Raw genomic sequence first — 16,171 nt, 5'->3', positions numbered from 1 at the left:
CATATTGCTGATTGTGACAGGATTTTGAGCCGTCTTTAAGAAGTGCATTTGACTCTGTTAGGAGAAAAGTCGGTTTTTGGAGTGGCGGAAGTATTAGTTGTTGGGCACATGTGTGGACCATATGGGAGAAAGCTCTCACTCCAGTAAAGATTGATGCCATGAGCAGGATGCGGGAGACATGTTCGAATGTATCTGAGGTGAGAAGATTTTTGGATGCATGTGTCTTTTACTTGATATGGATTCCACATTTTGCTTATGTGGCTGAAAGTTTATATTAGCTCTTGAGAAAAGGGCAAAAGTTTCGGTGGGGTAAACAACATACAAAGGCAATTCGGAAGTTAAAGAGCTTATTGATTTCAGCCCCAACACTAAAGAGAGCAAATTATGAGAATGGCCAGCCTATTATTCTCACTGTGGATACAAGCCTAATTGGCATTGGTTGGGTAGTGGGTTAGGATGATGTTGATGGGAATAGGTATGCCATTCGGTTTGGAGCAAAGGTCCTCAATGAATGGCAACGGTAGTATTCTCAAGTCAAAAGAGAGCTTTGGGGTGTAGTGATAGTTCTTAAGTGCGATGTGGAGTATTTTATGGGAGCTCATGTAGTGATAGAGACTGATTGTCTACCGCTATTGGGCATGATAGTAAATTGTTCAACTCCCGATATTGCCATGTTATGGTGGATTACATATATAAAGTCACTTAACCCTGATTTTCAGCATATTGCAGGTAGAGAAAACCGCGTGGTTGATATGCTTTCACAAGCAAGGTTTGAAGATGAAGAGGAGTTGATGGAAGATGAAGAGGATGATGTGATAGGTGCTGAAAACAACTTTATGACAGCAGGTAATGAGTATGTATCTGCTGTTTTTGCAGATACAGATCTGAAAATAGTAAGTACAGCTGTCATTAATGCATATACAGCTGCCATAACAGCAAATACATCAGGTATAACTGTTGTAACAGGGATTTCAGCAGTAAGAAAAGAATTTACAGCCATGGAGAAGAGATGGGCAGTAGAGAGAAAGCATCATCAGTGTTATGCTTCAGTGAGAACACAATTTTTGGAAGAGTTGTATGAGGATGATTGGCTAAAAATGGGCCAATATCTCAACCTCATGACAAAGAAGGCTGAGTGGTCTGAAGCTAAATTCAAAAAGATTAAAAGAAAAGCTTATGGGTTTTTCTTGAAAGACGGATATTTATGAAAGTATGCAAATAGAAAGAGAGAAGCCCAAGTACGTGTATTGGGAGATAGGGCTTCTCAACAACAGGTGATGTAAGAGTTTCATGAAAGTTTATGAGCTGGACATAGAGGAGTTTGGGGCACATAAAGATGTGGAGTATTATGTGGAATCATGCAGTGATTGTCAGATGTATTTCATGGTAAAGCATAGAGATGGGTTGCAACCGACCTATCCATTGTCTATGCATTACAAATGGGTAGTTGATTTGGTTACCGTGCTTACAGGTTTATGGAATATGAGATATCTTGTGCTTGCATGAGAAGACTTGACAAATCAAGTGGAAGGTCGAGCTCTTAGTACAAAGACTACTCAAGCAGTTTGCAGGTTCTTATTGGAAGAAGTCTTTTGTAGGTATCGTTGTGTTGGTAAAGTGGTTGTAGATAGAGGAGAATTGGATGCAGATGAGGCTTGTGACTTCTTTTCACGATTGGGTATCAAGTTGGCTTAAACTTTAGCCTACAATTTTGAAGCAAATGGTAAAAGTGAAAGAGGTCATCAGCCTATCATTAAGGCATTAGCAAAGTTATGCAAGGGTAGGATGAAAGAGTGGCTAAGAATGTTACCCTTTGCTTTATGGGCTGATAGAAATACTCAGTGTGCAGTTACAGGATATATATCTGCTGAATTAATGTATGGACAACAACCAATCATACCTATTGAGGAGACTACTGCTACTTGGAGTGTTCTACCATGGGAAGAGGGTTTGAATAGAGAAGAGTTGCTGGTCCTACGCATTAGATAGTTAGAAAGAAGTCCTGAAGACATTGAGACAGCCATGAAAAAGTTGAAGACTACAAGGATTAAGAACAATAAGAGGTTCGACAAGCGACATAGACTTCGACCACGAGCTATACAAGAAGGCAACTAGGTGCTAGTTTATGATAGCAGCTTGGAAAATCAACATAGTGCCAGTCAGAAGATGGCAAAGCGGTGGTTTGGTTCATATGTGGTAAGGTTTGTTTTTGACAATGCTACCTATGCATTAAATGAGATGGATGGGACAACTCTGGATTCGAGTGGCTGAAGACTCTCTTTAAACGTAGAGAGTCTTCAGCATATGAGTTGAGGGAGTTGGATACTAAGCATGAACATGAAAATATGGAAGAAGAAGAGGTAGAAGATGAAGACATTGACATGGCAGAGGATATTTCTTCTGACACTGCAGATCCATAAGACTTAGGCACATGTTGGAGGATGTGGGTTAAGAGGGGGTGGATGTCATGTCGCTATGCGGACACAGTGTGAAAAACTCTAGAGTGCATTGTCATTTGGCTTTCTTATTGATCTAGAGTCTCAATGCTATATTAGTCATTAGTGTCAGTGTCCGTAGTGTGGATGGTTTAAAAATACTAGATTTTTGGACAAGTTTAGCCTATTTTTGATATTTTGAATATTATTTCTTGTAAATATTCAAAAGCGGTAAAAAACTTCTAGAATAGGATGACATGTAAAAAAAGCAAGTAGCTTTCAGCAAAATTTGGGAGATTTTATTCAAAAAGAAGGATTGGCGAAATTGCGCAACGCGCGATCGTAGTTTATAGGCAGCAAACAGCACTCCGAATTGGGTGGAGGAGTGATCTGGGAGAATTCTAACGAGGTGTCTTGGTATTTTACCTCCCTTTTGGAGCGAATGGAAGCATCGGATTGGCGGTCTAGGCAGCAGAGAAGAAGCTATTGTTTGATGCATGTTTTTGGTGAAACTAGCCTTCTTTCTTGGAATGGGTGGTGATAACCTGATTTAAGAGTCAATTACAGCAATAAATAAATGCACATAAAATAAAATACACACTTTACCATAACATTCTTGGACAGTAGACTCCTTGTTGGCCCCAAAACTGGTGCCCCTTGCGGTACTTCTTTAGCTTCATTCAATTGGAAGGAGTACAACTTGAGATTCTTCAATCTCCTCCTGCTAACCAATTGCTCTTGCTGTCATAAATGACCAGCAAGCCTTTTGGGTCATTTGCCCCTTGATTCACCCAGGACTTCTTCTCCAATTTGACCCTTGGTTGGCCAAATGTTGCCCCAAATCAATTCGGGATGGGTTGGCTCCTAAAATCCCTTGATAATCTTCAATTATTAGCAATTGATTTCAGTCCCTTGAGCTTTTAATCTCTGGCACGGATCCCAAGGTGGTTACTAAACCCTAACTTCTGTTGTAAATTAGGGTTTACTACAGAAATTACAGATCAATGGCTGAAATCTCCTCCAAATGACTGAGAATTGCTGAGAATGGCTGAGTATAGGCTCAAGGAGATGAGAGAATGTTGTATAGAGAGAAAATTTTGAGATTTGTTGCGAAGAACTGACCAAAATCAGCTCTGCTGCCTTGCTGTACCAGCCCCAAACGGATGCTTCAACAACAATAGGAGCATCAGAGACTGTGATCTTTAGGAGGAAGTGCATCAGCAGCAATTGCTAGCTTCCCAAGGTCAAGAATATGCAATCTCTATCACCAAAATGGTCTCCAATGGCTGGGAAATGGCCCCAGAAGCTGGCAGCAACAGTCCAACACCTCTTCCCAACAGCTCCAAAATGAAAAAACGAGATTTCCCTCTCCCTTCAGCCCTATTTAACCTTTCCTCCACTTGCATGGGAAAGTTTTGCCAAGTGGCAGCTTTCTTAAACCATTTTCAGCAATTTCTAGCCATTTAATTAATTCAGCCCTTAATCCATGCCCAGAAAATTGACTTTGCCCATCTGAAAATTAATTGGCTAGGCCATTTGCAACCCAAAGTGGTCCCATGCATTAATTGACCCTTGGACAAGCATTAATCCATTAATTAATGCCTAGTCCCTAGTGTCACCATTGACACTTAACGGTCAATTAATGGTCCTAGGGAAAAACTGATACCAAAATTCACCTAGAATCTAACAAGTATAATTTGTTACAACTTTTGCCTTTGATACCCATCTTTTGCACACGGTCCTTCGGCCTTCAACTGTGAAAAAGTAGCTTGCACCTCACATGTGCAACACATGTGCATCTTTTAATTGCACATTTGATTAATCCTTTAATCAAATGTCAATTAAACATAAGCAAAGCATCAAATTTTCACGTCCTCATGACATTTGGTCTACAAGGGATTTATCTTGTTAGGATGCAGAAATAAAATGACTGGCTTCACCTCTATGAGTATTCTTCTACATCTTCTATTTCTTTGAACCCCTTCTCTTTCATCAATTGTTCTCCTTGAATCTCCCTTCATCCTACTGTCTCTTATCCCCATGGTAGACTTTCGATCCCAAATGCTTTGACAGCGGAGTGCATTAGGATCGAGATACGCGATGGTGTGGTTCACATAGTGAGAGAGTGAGTGAGTGCAGAGTAGAGAGTGAGAGAGAGAGCACAAGACTCCATGTGGGTACAATCTCAAAGTAGCACTTTAGGTTTTTAATATTACACACACACACACACACGTATGCATGCATGTATATGTATATGCACACACACACACAAAATATTTTATATATATACATATACATATCATGTATGTATGTGTGTAGATATATACAGATATATGTATGTATGTATGTATGTATATAGTACATGTGTAAGGGTACGTGCACACTTGAACACCGTAAAGACACAATGACCCTTTATTCCCAATAGTCTGCCCTCCCACTTTCATTATCCATCAATGATCTTTTGTGATCAGCCAAGTCCCGCTCATTCTCTCATCCTCTTGCTACCGTCTGGCACCCACACTGACGTGTAGAGTTGCATGTTGGGGTTGACCGTTGCAGTCTTGTAGTTTCAGCCATTGTAGTCACATTGTTCCTTCTCTCACCTGCGTTATCTCATTGTCTCCTCTCCGTGTTCACTTTCCTCTTTCCATTGTACACTCTCACATGGTATCAAAGCCATGCATGGGAGCTAGAGATCTTGAAGAGAAGCATGCTGTCCATGATGAAGCTTGCCAGACACCATCCATATGCGTTGCAGACCTTGCATTTGGAGTCAAACCTTATAGGGTGGCCTGTTTCCAGCCCATTTCAGTTTGCATCCAACAGGGGCATCTGCGTTCTGGCACTCTGCTACTTCTATCAGGATGGGCAGCACCCTTTATGTAGGAACAGACCTGTGTTCTCTGTAGGTAGCCCCTTGGCACACTTGTTGCAGGTTCAAACCTGCATTTTTTGTAGGCAACCCCCCCCCTGCATCCGCATTTTGCTGCAGGGAAGCTTCCTTTCTGCTGGGTGACAGTTTTTAAGGCTGGATGGCATCTTTGTGAGCTGGGCCTGTCTTTGCCCTGTATTTTCCCACAGGCAACCCTCTCCAACCCGGGCGGCCACTATATAGCCTGGGCAGCATAATTATAGCAGGTACAGCTTGGTGGCATCTTTGTGAGTTGGGCAGCATCATTACAACAGGTATAGGCTTGTGCTATAGAGCAGGCAGCTGTCTTTGCCCTGCCTTTTCCCGTAGGCAATCCTCTCCAGTGTTGTGCAGTTGGGCGGCCTGTTTACAGGTGGACAGAATCATTTTTTTGCTGTGTTTCACTGCTGGGACCATCCTACTAGGGCGACTTCTTTTTGGTACTGGGTGGCCTCTTTGTCAGGCCTAACGCAGGTTAGATCTGCGTTTACTGCAGGTATTGTACTTCTGGGCACTCCTGGTATGATATTAGCCCTTGGATTGGCTGCGTTAACAGGTTGAAGACTTGTGTTCATTACCTCGGATACTCCCCGTCTACACTGCTGTCCATCGGTTTTTTTTGATTAGCACATCGACCCTGTACAAGTGGAGGATATCCCAATTGCATCTTCTTTGTTTTCTTGCAAGCATTTCTTGAAGGATAGATATGGCCAACGTGTATACTTTGGGGGATTGCGTGGTTTGGGACTATTTAGATCGACCACCATCCTATCACTTTTTCCTACTATATTCTTTCAGGGCTTCTAGTCCCTGATTGGCATTGATGGTATCTCCTGAGCAGGTGCTAGTCCTACCCTCTCTACTTGCTTCTGACAAGCTAGATGGGACAAACTACTCTCTATGGTTGTGTTGTAGATCTTTAGTATCTTGTTATTGTTTCTATACCCCGACCTATTGTGGATCCTCAGAATGGTGTGACGGCCGATTTAGCAGCTTTATCGGCATTGGGATTGGTTGACTGCTAGAGCTTGCTCTTTTCTCCTTTTGAGTTGTACAGATTTTGTGCTCATGCATGTTAGATGTATCCACACCGCTACAAATGTCCTCTTGAGTTTGTGCATTTCAAGAATCCAGACATTGTGAGTAATGAATGTTTGCCTCATAATGAATGTTCTTGATAATTATGAATGTCTACCTCAACCAATAAGGATCTAGACAATTAGGCATCGATTATCTCTTGAGTTGAAGCTACGCCAATTTTTTGTTGTAGATTCCCCTATGATTAGGGATTGTATCCACAGGATGGAGGAGCTTTGGGATGAGCTTGCATACCTTGGTATAGACATTTCTTCGAAGGACCTAGTTGTCATACTTTTCTCACATCCATCATCAACATATGATGTGTTTTACACTAGTCTCTCACTTCTTGAGCTGGGAGACACTCACTTGGAAGGAGCTAGTCCCATTGGTGCTTAAGTAGGATGTGTGTCATAGTGAGACCGATTCTTGCAGAGCCCATGCACATGGCCGTGCTTATGTAGCCTTATCTCTAGGTATAGGACAAACCAAGCAGAAGAAAGGGAAGAGGAAGAAGTTAGAGTCATCTTCCGACTCTAATACCAATTTTTTTGGAAGCATAGAGGATATCCCGTGTGTCCTCATTGTGGAAAGACCTTGCACCCCAAGGTATGGTTGCCTAGTATTCATCTTTCAGATTCTGATCTTGAGATATGTTGACTGAGACAGACTGTGCTCGGGCTGACGGAGATTAAGGTCGTCAAGTCAGAGACATACGTAGATATTTCCTTTGCCCCCATGTATATTTCTGCACTCTTATACAGCATACTACATCGCAAATTTTCTGCGTTTACATTGTCTCCTTTTCTCTCTCTCTCTCTTCTCTCTGTGTTCACTCTCTCTCAGTCTTTGTCCTACGCTTCCGCATCACTGCACTCTGACACTTGGGACTTGGTGCAATTGCCTAAAGGGCAGAAAACACTTCCATGCAAATGGGTTTACAAGATGTGTTGGGAATAAAGGGCCATCGTGCCTTTTATACGTGCACGGGTGTGAACACACCCTTAGCACATTGTACTTTCATATATATATATATCTATCTATCTAAAACCTAAAGTGGTACACTTGTCATTGTACCAAGAACATGCTCACACTCTACACTGCTTGCTCTCGCTCTCTCTCTGTCTCTCACTGCGTATATGACAGTTTGCCTCGATCTTCGTGCCTAATCGATTTCTACAAACTAGTATTAGAGCTGTGGTTAAGGCATTTGTACTTCTTGAAGTTCGTGCAGGTCAATAGGTCACGTCTCTGCCAGGCGACGGTTCCAGGGTGCAGGTGCAGGACAAGAACGTCATCTCTAGATAGACAACAGGTCGTTTCGTAATTTGGCAAGCAGGCGTGAACCAGGCGACAACTTTTAGGCTCGTGGCAGGTTAGCGACTGACTGGTGGCAGTTTCCGACTGCAGGCGATTGGCAGGCGATAGCTCCCATGGCGACTGGCAGGCGACAGCTCTCGTGGCATCAGGCAGCACTTTTCTCTTCTGCAACGCGACTGTAAGGCGACATGTCACGACGACTGCGGCTAGTCAAGAGGAGCAGATTCGTCATTTACTTTGCAAAAATTTTTAATTTTTTCAAAGGTTTCCTGCAAACAAGCCTTTGTCCACTGACGGGCGTTTGTGTGTGTAGGCACAATCATAATTTTGGGCAAGTTTAGGCCCTGTAATTTGGGGCTTTTCCCAGATTTGGGAAATTTGATGCAGGACAAGTAAATCTGTTTCGGAATCAGAAATTGCAGGAAATTGTGACATTCTAACCCTCGAGATTTGGGGGTTTTCATGTACATGCACAAATTGGGCTGAAATTTACCCAATTTCTCGACATTGAGGCACATTGGACCCCATGCAATTTGGGCAAAATTTGTGCAGCATTTGGTCATTTTATGTACATGCAGGTTGAATTCTGTGCAATTTGGACATCAACACTTGGTAAAATTTGGGGGTTTTGCTGAAATTGCTTTATTTTGGCAAAATTGGACAGTCCTATGCATGACAGAGAAATGCAGTGTGTGTTTGATGCTTTGAGCACAAAATTTTGGGGCTTTTGACCGTTCGTGTCAAGTTTTATGCCCGTGGGTACATATACAACAGAAATTGCAGCTGAAATTTTGGGATTTCTCATGTAATGTGATGCACATGCCCTTGAACAACTGTAATCAGTTGGATAATGCTGTAGCACTTGGTTTGGTGCTTCTGAAAACTTAATTACAGATTTGAAATCTGTACTTCTGCGTGGTCATTTATTGCTGATTGGTACTTGTTTGTACCTTGGTCACTTGGGTGACAGTTTGGGTCTGCATTTGCTGGTTTTTTGGTCACATTTGGGCTGAAAATCATGGCTGGCGGCAATGACAGCAGTAATTTGATGCACATAAAGAAGCTTGACGGCGCACATAATTTTGCAGTGTGGCAAAAACAGTGCTACAATATCCTGTTACAAAAGAAGCAGGCAAAGCCGATCAAAACCAAAGGGGCAAAGCTTGCGGACATGGATCGGGACGATTGGGATGAGTCGAATGAGCTTGCACGCTCAACCATAGAGCTATCGATTTTTTATGCCTTGCTCTTCAACATTGAAGGTTTGGACTTTGCATATGCTATATGGACTAGACTAGAAGAACTATATGCACAGAAGAGTGCTGCAAGCAAAGTGTATTGGCTGAAAAACCTTATGGATTTGTGTATGAAAGAAGGTACAGCAATGTCTACTCACTTGAGTGAGTTTAACTCCATTTTCAGCCAGCTGGCTGCCTTGAAGTTCATGATTGATGAGGAATTTAAGGCTACTTTTTTGCTTTGTACTCTACCAAAGAGTTGGGATACCTTTAGGACTGCTATGAGCAATTCTAATGTGATTCTTTTGTATGCGGATGTAGAGAGTGCTCTACTTGTGGAAGAGATGAATCGGCAGAACAATGCATCAGTAAGTCTTCCAGTGCTTTGCACACTAGAGGCAGATCATAGTAGAAAGGAAAATCTGATAGCAAGGGGCGCAGTAAATCACGTGGCAAAGATGTTGAATGCCATCATTGTGGCAAGAAGGATCACTTTAAACATGATTGCTACAAATGGAAGAAAGAGAAAGGAAAGTTTAAGAAGAGAGATGATAGCAAGAAAGAGAAAAAGGGCAGTCAGCCTAAGAAGAGCAGTGTAAAATTGAAGAGGTGAATATAGTCACTCATGACAGTGATAGTAGGAGTGACGTACTCTTTATCTCTTCACACTTTGGTGCACATGCTTTACTTGTAGATACAGATGATGACATGCATACCTAGATTCTCGATTCAGGCGCTTCCTTTCATGTTACCCCTCATCGTGAGTGGTTCTCTGCCTATACAGGGGGTCGCCATGGTGTTGTCCATCTTGGGGACAACTATGCATGTGAGATTGTAGGTATTGGTAGTGTGTAGTTACAGTTTCAGCATGGCTCTCTTTACACTTCAACATGTACGGCATTTACCTCAGCTCAAGAAGAGCTTGATTAGTAGAGGGCACCTAGATAATGATGGTTTTCATACCACCTTTGGTGATGGAAAATGGAAGATGTGTAAGGGATCTAGAGTGATTGCAAGAGGTTGCAAGAGTGATACCTTGTATCCACTTCATGCATCTAGTGTGTGTGACCATGTTGTTGCCGTGACCGTGTAGCCAAGCGTTTCTTTGTGGCATGGCTGGTTGGGACACATGAGTCAAACATGAATGAAAGTGCTTTCTCGTTTGGGGCATTGTGATCATTGTATTTATAGTAAACATGCACAAACGTCTCATAAAAAGTCTCTCTCTTTGAAATCTTCTTCTCTAGAGTTAGTACATTTAGATGTATATCAGATGCGAGGATTATCTTTAGGGGGAAAGAAATATTTTGTCACCTTTGTCGATGATGCTACATGGAAGTTATGGGTTTACCCTATTCGTAGCAAGGATAAAATGCTTGACAAGTTTAAAAAATTCTTGGTATTGGCTGAAAATCAAACAGATAAGACACTTAAGTGTCTTCGCTCTGACAATAGTGGGGAATATGTGTCCAAGGCCTTTTCAGGCATTTTGTGATAGCAAAGGGATCAAGAGGGAGCTCACTGTCCCTCATAATCCCCCCCAAAATGGAGTTGTAGAGCGTATAAATCGGACCATACAGGATAAGGTCCGTATGATGCTGTCTCATGTTGCAGTATCCCATGGTTTTTGGGCAGAGGCTATTATGATAGCCGTTCACTTAATTAATCGATCACCAAATAGGTCTTTTGGAGGGGGGGGTGTTTTCCCCACGAAGCGTGGTTGGGCAAACCACCTTTATATGCTCACTTGAAAGTGTTTGGCTGCGAGGCTTTTGTGCACATTCGTAAAGGAAAACACAACAAACTTGAGCCACAGTCCTGTAAATGCATTTTCCTAGGATATGGTGACGAGGGTGAAATGGGGTATAGATTGTGGGATCCCTAGAAAAGGAAAGTAGTACGCAGCAATGATGTTATCTTTCGAGAAGATCACATGCTTAAACAACTCGAAAAGACTGAGAAGGTTCGTAGGGTTGTATTCCGGGAAGAAATACCTTTTGGACAGTAAAATGTGCCCGCTGTACAGCAGGAAATACCTGCTGTAAATGAACTTGTAAATGCAGAAAATGATGGTGGAAATGATCAGCCAGCTATTGCCCATGGTGGCTGAAACAAGCACCAAGAGAATGGTATCATAAGTTTCATACATTCATGCAGTCTCAAGGCTTTTATAGAAGTCAAGTGGATCACTGTTTGTACACCAAGAAGGCAGCAGATGACAACTTGATTATCTTGGTTTTGTATGTTGATGACATGTTGATTGCTGGAAGGGATACTCATGCCTTGGACTCATTGAAGCAAAGTCTTCATGGCAGCTTTGACATGAAGGATCTTGGTGATGCAAATCGCATTCTTGGCATGCGAATACTTAGAGAAAGATTGGCATGCAAATCGCTTTGGAGATATGGAGGGGGAGAAAACAATTGGGGTTCCATTGCCTCCATATGTGAAACTGAGTGTAAAGAACAATCCTACATCTGATGATGAGAAGGCTGAAATGGCCAAGATACCATATGCTTCAGTTGTTGGCAATTTGATGTATGCCATGTTTGCTACACGTCTTGACATTGCCTTTGTAGTGAGAGTGGCTAGCAGATACATGGCAACCCCTGGCAAGAAGCATTGGGATGCAATGAAAGATATTATGAGATACCTCAAAGGCACAAAGAAGTTGTGCATCTACTTTGGAAAGCAGAAAGCATCTGTTGTTGGCTTTACAGATGCAAACTATGCTGGTCATGCGGACTGTAGGAAGTCCACTTCTGGGTATGTGTTTACTCTCATAAAGGGTCTTCCAGCAGAGCGGTTTGCTCATTGTCGACAGATGATGGGAGTTGGATAGATATGTTTATTTCAGCTTTGTACATACTTAGACTTAGATGATTTTTTTTTCCTCTTAAGGTACATTGCCTTTAGATGGAAGGTTGTTGGGAATAAAGGGCCATCGTGCCTTTTATACGTGCACGGGTGTGAACACACCCTTAGCACATTGTACTTTCATATATATATCTATCTAAAACCTAAAGTGGTACACTCGTCATTGTAACAAAAACGTGCTCACACTCTACACTGCTTGCTCTCGCTCTCTCTCTCTCTCTGTCACTCACTGTGCATACGACAGTCTGCCTCGATCTCCGTACCTAATCAATTCCTACAAGATGAAGGTCACTTCTGGTTTCTCACCTAAGTACAAAGCAAGATTGGTTGCAAAGGGGTATAAGCAAGAGCATGGAATTGACTTTGATGAAATTTTCTCTCCTATAGTTAAGATGACTACATTGAGAACCATTTTGGGCTTGGTTGCAATTGAAGATATGAAACTCATATAGATGGATGTAAAGACTGCATTTTTACATGGTGATGTGCATGAAGACATATATATGCAGGAGCTTGAAGGGTTTGTGGAAAGAGGGAAAGAAAAGATGGTATGTAAACTCAAAAGGAGTTTGTATGGGTTGAAACAAGCACCAAGAGAATGGTATCATAAGTTTCATACATTCATGTAGTCTCAAGGCTTTTATAGAAGTCAAGTGGATCACTGCTTGTACACCAAGAATGCAGCAGATAACAGCTTGATTATCTTGGTTTTGTATGTTGATGACATGTTGATTGCTGGAAGGGATACTCATACCTTGGACTCCATGAAGCAAAGTCTTCATGGCAGCTTTGACATGAAGAAGTTCCATTGGCTTTTGGTTTAGTGCGAAAGATCTTATTGGTCCCAATGACCTTCTTGTGGTCTAGATGCTCCACCAAGGTCTAGGTTCCATTCTAGTCATGGTAACCGTGAAATGCGTTTCGTTGGCAGTGAAACGTGAAACAACTAAAATGTTTCACTGAAACACGAAACGCTCAGAGTGAAATGATTGGCTGAAACAAGATTTTTGAATAAAAAACAATTGTTTTTTTGTGCATTTTTGAGAGTTTTTAAATACTCTGTATATATGATAAACATCATTTATTGACATGAAAGGGTTTGCATGGTATAAATATGCAAGTTGCATCTCATTATTTATAAAGAAAACTATATCACATATAGTGTTCAACCATTTCACTTAGCATTTCGCTTGGGACTTGCCCAAAGGTGAAACGTTTCGCGGTTACCTTGATTCTAGTCAATGCTCTCTAGCTCCTTTTCCAGCAATCACACTCATGGTGCTTTACAATTTCTTGCCAACTATTCGGCTTAGAATGCACGATATAATTTGCATAAAGGGAGATGTGGATAAAGTAGTAGGCGTGAGCCTAGTAGATCTTCTCGTTGCCTCCGAAATGATATTCAGTGCAAGGATCCTCAAAGCTTGCATGGTTTGTTGGTATTGGAGACATAATGGGGCCTTGGGAGGAGACTGTGGGGTTGAAAACTCTTTATATTAGGCTTAGTTAGCCCAACATTTGGAAGCATAGGCTTAGAAGTAGATAGAGAGGTCTCTATTCGTGTAGGGGGTTGCATGATATCCCTCTCTCCGAAGTAGATAAAGAGGTTTCTATTGGTGTAGGGGGCCACATGATATCATGCTCTTAGAAGTAGATAGAGAGGTCTCTATTTGTGTAGGGGGCTGCATGATGCCTCTCTTTGTTAGGATGTGGTTCATAGATGGATCATTACAACTGAGAATCCTACCAAAATTAAGAGCTTTGCCTTTGGGCATGAGCTTATCTATCTTGTCGTTCGGAGTTTGCACTTATGCACTAGTCCCAAAGATGTTAAAGTGGGAAATAGATGGACGAGTGCATGGAATGCCTCAGAAGGGGTCTTGTGAAGGACCACCGCCGTTGGACATGTGTTCACAAGGTCCACCAAAGTGTTAATTGCTTTTGACCAAAGGTGCTTATGGACCTCTACTGCGCATTGGGTGTGCCATGTTCATTACTGTCCGGTTCCTACACTCCACCACTTCATTCTTTGAAGGACAGTTGGTAGAGATGAATTGGTGTTGGATGCTATGCTCTTGTAAAAACTTGGAAAATTTGTGTGAGACAACCTCACGAGCATTATCACTCCGCAATGCCCTTACACCATGGTAACCATGAAACACGTTTTGCTAGCACTAAAACATGAAATGCTTGAGATGGCTGAAATGTGACATGCCTGAGATGGCTGTAATGTTTCACTGAAACATGAAATGACCTAAGTGAAATGGCTGACTGAAACATGGATTTTAAATGGGAAAAATTGTATTATCTTGCTTTTTTAGGAGTTTTGCACACTTTGTATATTAGATACCGTCCTTATTGATCTTGTGTACCGGAAAAAAGACATCATTTGTGGACATGAAAGGATTTGGATAGTATAAATGTGTTAGGTGGAATTCATTATTTATAAAGAAAATTATCTTGTATGTACTACTCAACCATTTCACTTGGTGTTTCTCTTGGGACTTGCTCTAAGGTGAAACGTTTTGGGGTGAAAAGTAACACTTCAGCGGTGAAATGTTTCACATTTTGCACTAAATGCACCCATGTAGAATAGTGCTTAAAGGCTTCAAGCAGCAGTTGCTAGCTACATTTGACTGCAGGGAGGGGATTGTATACCTTTAGTGGTGATGTGTGAACAAAGACTAGAAGTCCTATACTAAAGCATTAATAGTTGTGGTATTGTGTCACTAGTTGACCATATTTTGTCAGCTGATAGTCTCTGCATTTGGCTGGGTTTATTGCATCATGGACAGCCAAAAGGTCACTCATTTTGCAAACTCTGCTGGTTTCCGTGTCCTGGGGTTGGCGAATTTGTAAAGGGCGCTTCCTTGTCATTGAAGTTCTGGCTTATTAAAGTAATTCATCCGAGCCTTCTATAGTTTCTGCAAGATGTTAGTGCAACATTGTCTCTTGCAACAATGATTCAGAAAGTAACTACTTGGTGCTCTTGGTGTTATAAATGTTATTTGTGACTGGATGCTTGTCTCCAATGTATGTTTCTGCTGCATGCTTCAGAAAGTAAGGAAAAACAACTTTTCACACAAGGGGCCCTGCATTACCTAAGCAACTTCCGAGGGTATTTAGTAAAATAGATTGCTATCATATCATGGTTGTTAAATTCTCTTCTTATGCAATTATCTTTGATTTTGATATTTCCTCAAGTTCTTGCTGTTGGTCTCTCTTTTGTGCTATCAGTACCGGCAAATGAGACGCAGAGAACAAGATCGACTTGCTCGAATGGAGGCAGATCATAAAAAACGTAAGGAAGAAGCGGAGTTTTTAGCTCGGAGAGAAGAGAGGCTGAAGGTTGCAGAAGAACGCACTGCAAAGAGGAGGGCAAAGCGTCAGAAAAAGAAGCAGAAGCGTTTGCGCAGGTCCAATCCTTCGTCTGTTGGTGGAGAGGGACACGATAGACAAACAGTTAATGAAGGGGGTGAAGGCTCTTCTTCTGAGGATGAGGATGGCGGCGGAGTAGAAGCGAGGACAGTAGGTGATGAGAATAGAGGAGTCCAATTGGACAGCAATTGACTGCCTTGTATAACACTCCAACCATCAAGAGGGGAGTTTTTTAAGGAATTCCTAGTTTTGGGTCAACATGTAAATTACAATATATTAGGTGGTGTGTGCCATTTTATAGAGATTTATCAGAGTTTGTAGAACTAGTGTTAAGCTTTTGCTGATTTCCGTGTCAATATCTTGCTCATTACAAACTTCTTCATACCTTCGGATCGGTAAATGGCTTAACCTAGTAAAGTTGGACAATTAGCTTGGCAAGTCAAGGATATATGCATATAAAGTAATGTATTGTGCTTTATGTACTTGCCTTTAGTCAATAATAGGCATACAAATTAAAGATCCAACATGCATAATCTCAACCCCATCTTGAATTTCAATTTGGATGTGCACAACAAAATCGGGACGATGTTCATACTCGTGTATGAATGACTTTTAAAGGTTCATTCAGAAGACTAGACAAGGTTAAGGTATACACATCAAACTTTGTAGCTCCACATAGTAGCACATGCATTATCGTAGACATGATGTTACGAAAGTATATAACGGTAAGGAGAACCACAATTGCCATGTCTCATCAATTAACATGGTCTTCACACGTCTTTTATTCTTGTCTTTGTACTTGTAGAATCCTAAATTTCTTGCTCACACTAACAAGCTTTTATTCATGGAATTCTAGGAAAATGGGGTATATCTTAATTGCTTTTGTTTTTGGATTATCTGGGACATTGAGAGGGTATGATTGTGTGGCTAGTTGT

General features: G+C 41.6%; 1 protein-coding gene across 1 annotated transcript in view; it reads left to right on the top strand.

Moving 5' to 3' along the window:
• LOC148036726 (PRKR-interacting protein) overlaps positions 1–15,726 on the top strand; it is a 40,336-nt gene extending 24,610 nt beyond the window's left edge. Inside the window, exon 2 of the mRNA XM_087675607.1 lies at positions 15,096–15,726. Coding sequence (XP_087531733.1) covers positions 15,096–15,428 — 333 coding nt within the window. The 3' untranslated portion in view covers positions 15,429–15,726. The remainder of the gene's footprint in view (positions 1–15,095) is intronic.
• The last annotated feature ends 445 nt before the right edge of the window (positions 15,727–16,171 follow it).

This window comes from Lygodium microphyllum, chromosome 4 (genome assembly GCF_053477565.2).
Source record: "Lygodium microphyllum isolate KBCC chromosome 4, Lygodium_microphyllum_v1.1.10, whole genome shotgun sequence".
Lineage (NCBI taxonomy): Eukaryota > Viridiplantae > Streptophyta > Polypodiopsida > Schizaeales > Lygodiaceae > Lygodium > Lygodium microphyllum.
The sequence above is the reverse complement of the archived record's forward strand: the minus strand, read 5'-3'. Positions and strand labels throughout refer to the sequence as shown.